Genomic DNA, 9,657 nt, shown 5'->3' with positions numbered 1-9,657 from the left:
TTAGATTTGTCTTTTTGTGTGTGTTTTGGTCCCAGGACATGTAGAGGCCATGAGGCAAAAACATTTGACCTGGGCCTTAGGCAGAGCAAGTGTGGAATGTTCCTGGCTTCCCTAGAAATGTTAGTGGAAGAATGTAGCTAAGGAACAGGAGGTAGGTGTGCGCTTTCATGCTCAGGGTGAGGAAAATACAGCCCCAGCTAACCCCCGCTCTCTGCCGTGACACTGTCCTTAGGCATGGGTTTTGTTTCTTTCTCACTCTGAGTTATACCGGTCGACAACACTCTGGGTTACTTCTGGCTCTGCACTCGGAAATTATTCCTGGCAGTGCTCAGGGGACCGTACCCGTCATATGCAAGGCAAACACCCTACCCATTGTACTATCTCTCCTGCCTCACTTAGGCCTGTTTAGGTATTCTGTGTCATCCTCACAAGCTTAAGAGTTGATAATTACTTTCTGGGGTGCGGGGTGCTCTCAAGCAGTGTTCCAAGGGCCACTTGTCGCAGTAAACTCCATCTGGCTGTGCAGACTTGATGGTTCAGTGCTCAAGCTTCTGGAGTTTGGGGCTACCTGCTCACACCCAGTGATTACTCCCACGCCCAAAGTTACCAGTTAGTAGTAAGTGGTGGAGCCTGGTCTGCCTGTGTCTTATCAAGACATTTTGTAGCTAGGATCTTACTGAGCACATTGGCTGTATGCGTAAAGAACAGACTCAGTCCAGCCTCCAGAGTCTTTCCAATAATGAAGTATAAGCACTGGGTCAGAGAGACAGTACCAGGCTGGAGGCATGTGGCTAACCCCAGTTCAATCCTAGCATCACGGTGTGCTCCCCAAACCTAAAAGAACAGAAGCAAATAAGCATTTCACCTCTGCCTTTTATACTCCCCTTCCGTCGAGTTGCTGCTTCTCTTCCTGTGAGCACATGCCAAAGGGGGCAGAAGTAACATCACTGCTCCTACCTCAGGACCTTGATTTTGATTTCAGGCTGTGCTCTGCCAGGGTTTAAACTCGGGGTCCCTGCATTCGAGGCATCTGCTCAGTGTTTGCTAGTCGACAGGAAAGTGCATTTCAGAAGTGAGGATGCAGGGCCCAAGGGAATACAACAGTTAGGTGCTTGCTTTGCACGAATCCAATCCCTACTATCCCCTACGGCCTGTGCGCTGCCAGGAGTAGCCCTGAGCATCGTGGGTATGGCCCAAAAACAAACAAGAAGGGATGCTACAGAACTGTCTTAGGCGTTGCAGCCTGTTTTGGAAATCCCAAGTTCTGTTACACAGAAGCACTAACACCCTCCAGGGGTCCCCCGCTCCCCAGAAGAATGGCCCTCCCCAAGGCCAGGACTGCTAAATGACCGCATAGAAGACACTTATGTTGAGTACATCTCCCCCAGCCAAGCCCACTCCCACCCCTCCAAGCCTGTCTCTTGCAGGGAACAAGTCACTCCCAAGACCTTAAGTTCCGGTGTGAGGTAGCGGTTACCCCATACTCACTAGGGGTCAATGAACAGGGTAGCTAAAACTCAGTTTCTCTTTGAGATGAGGGTGAAGCTTCCTTCAAGCCAAGGTGCTGGGGCAAAGACCAAGATTCTGTCCCTCCCAGCTCTGAGAACACGGTGAGGTCATTGCCTGACTTAGCCGCCACAGGGTTAAGCAGCAAGGACGTGTAAAGAAATGAAGTCAGCAGGGAGTCCCGGAGTCCCAGCCTGAGTGTAATTATCTTTGATGGCGCAAATGAGGAGGCAGGTGTGGGTCCCCTGGTGGGAGATGTTTCAGTTTTTTTATGGACGGTTTTGTCTTCAACCTTGATGCTTAAGACGGTATTGTTTCACTAAACTGGTGATCCAGATAGCCTGGATTAAATGGAATCTCTTTGTACCTGAAGACCCATAAGGGGAATTAGGGGAGCTAGTTCCATTAAACTCAGAATATTAACTTGGAATGAATGTAACTGACTCAGTTTCTCAACTCTGAAAACTTACTCTGCATATCAAGGAAACATTAGCATAATGGGGGCCCAGAGTGATAGTACACAGGTAAGGTGCTTGCACACAGCCAACCCAGGCTTGATCCCCAGCAATACGGTCCCCCAAAAGTAATCCCTGAATGCAGAGCCAGGAGTAAGCCCTGAACATCACCAGGTATGACCCCCTCTAAAAAATAATAGCTTTAACAATTGTGAGGGTGTTTTAGTCACTTCAGATATTCTAGGATCCTGAACCTCCAGACAGTGGTACAACTGGGTAAACACTCCAAAACTCGAATTGTACCCACAACATCCACATTCATTCTGGGTCCTGGATCTCGTTACCAAATGAACCAGGGAGATAGTGCCAAGGCCCAGAGTGCCTGCTCCATGAACTTTCCTGAAAACCTGGGTTTGATCTCCAGCATAGCAATGGACCCCCAAGCACTGCTGGGTATATCCCCCATTGCCACACACACACAAGGAAAAAACAGGTCCACTGCCTGCAAGGCCTGGGGTGGGAACTAAGGCCTTGCCTCTAACTGAAGTTACCGCCTTACCTCTTTCTAATAGGGGTCACCAGGGTTATACTTGGAGGTGCCCAGTGGGTTGTGTAGGAGTAGGATTCAAACTGAGGAACTTGTATGTTCCACTTAGATGTCTCGCTGGCTATGTGGTTCGATGCCTTTTGGTTTTGTGAGAGCACTCCCAGCTCTGTGCTCAGGGGACCATGCAGTACTCGGGTCCAGCTTGGGCCTCCTACATACAAAACTTGCGCTAGGTCCATGGAGCTCTCGCTTCAGCCCCTGCCTTACCTTTTGAATCACAGTGCCTGGGATTCAGAGCTCCACCCAGCGCGGAGTCATCCAGCCAGGACTCTACACCAATGGGCAGGCAAAAACTTCCAGAGTCCAGATTGCTTCCCATCCACACACAGTTTACATACCTGGCACCCCATCAACCACATGCTGACAAGAGGTCTTGTACAAGAAGCCACTAGTGAGCCTGTAACCCCATCCCCGTCCCTGCAGTAAATCGGGGCTCTCGGCCCGCCTGGGTAATCCCCCCAGCTACCTCTCCCAGGTTCTGAAGCGCCCACCAATTAAGCGGCTGCCGAATGACTACATGGAGCACGCATGTGAACGCAAGCCGTTTTTACTGGGTCCGCTGGCAAGACACCCAGAGAGAAAACTGAAAAGGGAGATACACGTGTTCCCTGCACGGAAGCTCAGCTTCCAACTTTGTTAGCAACGTCATAAAAAGAACAATTCGAAATCCTGTGAACGGAGTTCCAAGCAGCTGGCGGGGAGAAACACGATGGGCTCCGTGGCTAGTCGGGCGCCTGGATCCTATTGTCCATCCCTTTGGCACAAACTTGCTCCGTGGCTCGAGTCGCCCTTCCACAACCCCTAGGCTTGCCCCAGTGGCCTCTTGCCATTTTTCTCCGGCCCGGTGCTGTCTGGAGCTTTCATCCCAACAGGACCAGGAGCACACAGCCTCTCGCTGATCCCTGAATGGGAACACTTGAGCAATACTACGGAGAGAAGTCCGCCTGCGAGCGAGGCCCTGCCATCCCCGGCCCCAGCAGCGGTGACCGAGAAAAACACAAGTCCTTGTCTGGGAACGGAGGGTTCACCCCACGCCCCAAAGGAACTGCTTGGTCCAGAAGATGGATAAAATGAGCAAGAGCGTGACGCTGAGGATAACGGCCATCAGGTAGGCAAAGATCCGAAACTGAGGGTTGCGGAAACACTCCCTCAGAGAGTAGTGGCTGGGGATGGGCCGGGGCCTGGACCTGGCCACGGGGGTGGTGGCTGGCGGCGGGGGTCCCGTCTGGCTCCCGGGCTCGGGGCCCAGGTCCAGCGTGTAGACCCGGGGCTGACGCAGGAAGTAGCGGCTCTTGGGCTGGTCTTTGAGGCACAGCTGCCGGCCTTCCAGGATGACATGGTGGGGCTCCAGGCGGAGCAGCGTGAGCATGGCGGTGTCCGTGGGCAGGTCGGTGACCGGCTGGCCCGAGGCCAGCACCGTGGGCTGGCGGCAGAGCGGGCAGAGGAGCCGGCGCTGGGCCGGGGCCACCAGGCTGATGTGGGCCAGGCATTCCACGCAGAAGGAGTGGCAGCAGTCCAGCACTTTGGGGGTGTGGAAGGTGTTGTTGAAGGGGTTCCAGCACACGGGGCACTCGGCCTCCGGCTCCCGGCCCTGCGGCTCGGCCATCCTCACCCTGAGCCCTGAGGGGTCTGGCGGGAAACCGTTCTAGAAGGAAGGACGAGAGAAGCAAAGGCGCTTACCCAGGAAGTACCGGCCCTGCCTGTGCGTGCATGGCTGGGCGTTGAGAAGACATCCCGTCTCGTCTCCCCCCACCGCATCTCACGGACGGAAAGCACCTGGGTGCAAAGGAGGAGAGCGCGGCTTCCCCGACACCCCACTGCCCCTGCGGACCCAGGCCTGGGCCCCCACCTCACTGCTGGAGAAGACTGCACCCCTGTTTGGGGATGGCACAGACGTCCCTCCTGCACCGTGTGGAATTGTGCCTCTCGCGAGAGGAAGGCGCCCCAGGGTGGTGTGTGCAGCTGTGTCCCCTTCTCTGCCGCCTCCAGCCCCGCCAAGCACAGCCACAGGCACTGAGAATTCCCTGGCCTGGCCGCCTCTGGGGACACACAGGCCTTCCTCGTCCTTGCAGGGGCCAGCCTCCCCGCTCTACGCCCGGCAATACCCCCCACTCCCACTCGCCGGGCCGGCCTGGTAAGGGGGTTCCCAGGCTGGGCCTATCTCTCCCCTGCAGCTGGGAGCTGGCAGAGGCCCCTGCACACGTCCCCAACCCCACCCCCGTCCATGCTGGGTCTCCCCGGCCTCCTCCTGGTCCCGGGGAGCCCCCGGGTCACCCACCTGCCCTTGGCTTTGAGGGATGGTCAGGGAGATCGCCCTGGAGGGCCCGAGGCTCCTGTCTCTCTGGCTCCTGAAGCTGCCCAGCCTGGGGAACCTGCCTTCTCCAGTCGCCGCTGCCGCCAGCCCTGGGCGGTCGCCATGGCAGCGCTCACGCAGCACCTGCAGCTGCCAGATGGCCGCGCCTCCCGCGCACCTGCCTGGTGCCAAGGCCAGAGGCTGCCCGGCTGTTGGCGGGTGGGACCAGCATTCCCCCCGGGGTGTGGTCAAGCAGCAACCCCGGCAGCAATGGCTGGCCGAGAGCCGGCGAGACTGGGCCGAGGCAGAGTCAGGACGCGTGGGCATCCCCCTCCTAGGCCGGACCCTCCCCACTGCTCAGCGCGCCCGCCCTGCATCCCCCCTCGTGAGAGGTGGGCTTTCATGCTGTGGGGCGCATTGGCCCCTGTTGTGTGTGCTTTGCCTGTTGCCCCTCTGGAGAAGCCCGTGTGCTCTCTCGAGCACAGATCTCCAAATCCACGCCTCTCCTTCCCTCCCTTTATTTCCCCAGCGGATTGGTTGTACTTCTGTATTTGTCTCCTCCTGAAATTCTTTCCTGGGCGGGCCAGGAGAAGGATCTGAAAAGCATGGGTGAGATTTCCTTTTTTTTCTGCAAACAGCAATTCCTCGCTCCAGCCTGAGTCCACGGCTCCCTGAGAAATTGGGCGGTGGGGATCATCCCCCACGCCCAGCAGAACTAGTGGACATTAGGTGCAGTTTGACAGCTGCCTCAGGGGCTGGCAGGATGTGAACGTGCCCTGCAGGGGCTAAACACACACTGTCTGTCATCCGTCTCAATTTTCCAGCCCTTTCCCCAGGTGGCAAGTCCTGGTGGCCAGGGACTCCCAGGAGGTCTCTGCTACCCTCATTCAGGGTCATTCATTCGCCTGGGTCCCAGCAGGGTGAGTGAAATGCAAACTGTTATATTTCCCTTTCTGCCCCCCTTTTTCTTTTGGGTCACATCCCCCAGCAGTGCTCAGGGGTTCCTCCTGGTTCTGCACTCAGGAATTGCTCCCGGTGGTGCTCGGGGGACCATGGGATGCCGGGGATGGGACCTGGGTTGATTGTGTGCAGGGCAAGAGCCTGACCCCCTGTACTTTTGCCCCAGTCCCTGTGTTTGCCTGTTATCAGAGCTCTTTCCAGGCCATAAATTCCTCGCGGTTGGAATCCAGGAACTGTGCCATGCAGGGGACCTGGGGGCCGCGAGTGTCCCCGCACCCCTGACCGACTATGTCTTCGCAGTGGAAGCGAAGGCTGCTGCAGGGCAGGCTGCTTCCTCTGGGCTCCTGCTGGACCTGCTGCTGCCCCCGGTAGGGGTGAGGAGACCCAGGGGAGCAGAGGGAGCTGCGGCAGCCCCGCCCGGTACCCGGCTTGCTCGCCAAGGCTCCCACTCACCAGGGTCCCTGCCTGAACTCCAAGGCCCCCCGGCTCTTCAAGGCCCCCCTCTAGGCTCCCCATTCACCTGGATTCCCCAGTCTCCAAGGCTTCCTGCTCTCTAAGCCGTCCCCTCCCACTAAGGCTCTCTGCTCATCAAGCGCCCCCACCCCGGAGGCCCTCCACTCTCCAAGGTGGCCCCGTGGGCCCCTCATGCATGCAGGGTCTCTCTGAACACCAGCTGCTGGGTCAGACGGGAGGCAGATAATGGAGAAACCCCTCGAGAGGCAAGTGGAGATGAGACCTGTGCTTCCGGAATGTATGGAGTCATGTCAGCCAATGACAAATCAGTCAAATTTGAACTTAAAAAAAAGGCGAACAGGAGCAAGGCGACTGCTGAACGGGCTGGAGCACAGGCTGAGTCTACAGTCCCAGGTTTGATCCCCAGTACCGCAGGGTCCTCCCTGACCCCACAGGGTGCGGCTTTGTTCGCCCTCAAGCAACAGAGGGTGGCCCTGGTGATCACACGCGCGCACACACACACACACACACACACACACACACACACACACACACACAGAGCCCCAACAGCTCCACGTCATTGGCCTGAGCTCAGAACCTGCAGGCTGACAGAACCGGGCTGAGAATCCCCCTGAACACTGCTCAGAAGGACGCCCCCAGGCTCCCCCAAAAGCAGCCGACAGAACAGACACAGACCTTGACCTCACGACACTCAAAGTGAGGAAAGCGACATCCAGTGATTATGGGCAGGAGACGAATATGCCTTATCAATGGACGCTTCCAAGGACAAGAAAGGATAGTGGGCTAAGTGTCAGGCCAGTGGGGCGAGGCCACGGGGCAGATGAAACTGAGCTAGGAGGAGAGGCATCAGTCACCTGCGTGGGTTCTAGACCAGTCCTCATGTTCCCATGGCCTGAGGTGAGAAAAACACCAGAACCCCAGGGGCTGTGGCGGCTCTGGGGGGCCAAGCCAGAGACTGGAGGAAGAGGGAATGAGCACATGTCCACTTCATCCCAAGGTGCGGGGCCTAGGCCGGTCACTGCAGAGCAGAGAGCAGATCAAGAGGGCCAGGACGGAGATGAAGCCACAGGTCAGGCCTCAACCATGGTCCGGGCCAGGTCAAGGAGGTGCTGGGAGCAGCAGGGTGGCCAGCGGGAGAGACCTGAGGCAGGAGGTCAAAGGTCTTTATGGCCATGGAACCCAAAACAAAGAGAGGGAGAGATACCGAGAGAGAGAGAGAGAGACACAGAGCGAGAGAAAGAGGGAAAGAGAGAAGAAAGAGAAGAGAGGAAGAGAGAGATTAAAGTCATTGCCATAGTGGCAGGCGGCAGGAACAGGGCGGGGAGAGGGGACAGGAAGGAAATTGGGGACATTGGTGATGGGAAATGGTGATGGGTGAAAAGATGCGTGTTGGAACATTATATGACTGAAACCCAATCATGAAGAAATTTGTAACTGTGCATCTCACTGTGATTCAATAAAAAATTAAAAAACTTTTTTAAAGAGAAGGTCAAGGCCCACTTTGAGGCCACCTTGATCTTGGAGGAGGCCCTGAATTTTATTTTACCTTATTTTAAAATTTGGGCCACACCTGATGATGCTCAGGACTTAGTCCCAGCTCTGAACTCAGAAATCATGCCTGGCGGTGCTCGGGGGACCATGAGGGCATCCAGGGATTGAACCCAGGTTGACCGCTTACAAGGCCAACACCTTCCCTGCTGTGCTATCGCTCCAGTCCGTGGCCCAGTATTTTAGTATGTGTGAAGCAGGCCTTTTAAGTTCATCTCCTGGCTCTGCACTTGGGGATCACTCCTGGCGGTGCTCAGGGGAACGTCAGTGGTGCCAAAGCTCAAACCCGGTAAGCATACTCTACTTCTGGCCCCTCAAACTAGCTTTTATGGCTGCCCCTCGAGCTCTCCCGTCCTCCCAAGGACCCTGATATTTCCCGAAGTCCCAGGGTGAAATCTATAAGGCGGTACTCAAGAGAAGGCCCCATCACTCCTGCACTGCTCTTGGCTGCTTGGGGCCTCCCAGCACCCCACTACTGCTTTAAAGTCAGAGTCCAGTTGATCTGGGCAGACCCTAGCCACGGCTCACCCCCACACCAGGGCAGTCCAGCGCCAGTAAGTCCCACACTTCACTCTATTCTATAAGCTCAGAGTCAAATATTAATTGTTGAAGATGTCACCCCAACATTTCCCCCTCCATTGGAGACAGAGAGATGTCACAGGTGCTCCGGGAGCACGGTCCAGCCCTCAGAGGCTCAACCCTTGCTAAGACCTGGGTGTGGTGCCCGTCCTCTCAGTGGCACGATTGCTCTGATTGTGTTCCCTCTGATCCTTTCCAAGTACCCAAAAGGAGGCAGGACAGGGACCGAAATGAACAGGGAGGCTGGCACTGGAGGGATCGTACAGCAGGAAAGGCACGTGCCTTGCTTGCAGCTGACCCAAGCTCCTTCCCCGCGCCATCTATGGTGTCCCTCCCCCGCACCATGTGCCCTTAGGAGCAATCCCTGAGGACAGTCAGGAGTAAGCCCTGAGGACAGCTGGGCATGTCTGAAACACCTCCACCCTGCCCCCGCCAAAAAAAAAAAAAAAAAAGAAGCCGGACAGGAAGTAGAAGGGGTGCAGGCAATAGAACCAGATTTCTTTGCTGTAAAGTCTTTCTTTTTTTTCCTTACTTTTTGGGTCACATTCAGCGATGCGCAGGGTTTACCCCGGCTCTGCACTCAGGAGTTACTCCTGGCAGTGCTCAGGTCACCATATGGGATTCTGGGGATCGAACCCGGGTCGGCCACATGCAAGGCAGATGCCCTCCACACTGTACTATTGCTCCAGCCCCTTCACTGTGAAGTCCGAGACAAGCAGCTTAGCCTCCTGAGACCCGTTGTCCTCTGTTCCTCACTTTCAAGGTGGCTGTGAGGGAGGGATAATTTTCTGTCACCCCCCTTCCCTCATCACCCCCCACCCCCCGCGCGAAGCCCAGCAGGCACTCAGTCCAGAGGGATCTGGTCGGACTTGAGGGGACACTGGTTTACAAGAGAGTAGATGCTTATGTGTGAGCGGTCACAACAAAACCACTCCAGAACACCCACCACAAAGCACCAGTCCCCAGCCCCCACCCTCAGGTAGACCTTTCCAGCCACAGAGCCACGGGCAGTTGCTCCCAGGGAAACCAGGGCTCAGCCTAGCTGGGGGGGCCAGCTCCAAGCCCCAGGGCCAAAGGAGGGCTGAGGAGGAAAGAGTCTCCCAGGAACCACCCCCTGCCCTGACGATTATCCCCCCACCCCCTGCCCACCCCACACCTTTGCTCCACCATCTGGTACAGTCGAAATGACATCTGCGCTTCTATGTTCATTGCTGCACTATTCACAATAGCCAAAA

At 56.4% G+C, this 9,657-nt stretch overlaps 1 protein-coding gene across 1 annotated transcript; it reads right to left on the bottom strand.

The window, feature by feature from the left end:
• Positions 1 to 3,592: 3,592 nt before the first annotated feature.
• On the bottom strand, positions 3,593 to 4,942 carry RNF183 (ring finger protein 183). The gene is made up of 2 exons (XM_056109523.1): positions 4,847 to 4,942; positions 3,593 to 4,213 (listed from the first exon to the last, which is right to left on the bottom strand). Exon 2 carries the CDS (start codon positions 4,172 to 4,174, stop codon positions 3,593 to 3,595), a length of 582 nt encoding a protein of 193 aa, XP_055965498.1. The 5' UTR covers positions 4,175 to 4,213; positions 4,847 to 4,942.
• Between the last annotated feature and the right edge of the window lie 4,715 nt (positions 4,943 to 9,657).

This window comes from Sorex fumeus, unplaced genomic scaffold, assembly GCF_029834395.1.
Source record: "Sorex fumeus unplaced genomic scaffold, SorFum_2.1 ptg000285l, whole genome shotgun sequence".
Taxonomy (NCBI): Eukaryota; Metazoa; Chordata; class Mammalia; order Eulipotyphla; family Soricidae; genus Sorex; species Sorex fumeus.
This window is presented reverse-complemented; position numbering and strand designations above follow the sequence as displayed.

What these genes read in the sequence shown, in the direction of transcription:
- RNF183 (XM_056109523.1), bottom strand. Translation starts at nt 4,174, where the DNA reads ATGGCCGAGCCGCAGGGCCGGGAGCCGGAGGCCGAGTGCCCCGTGTGC.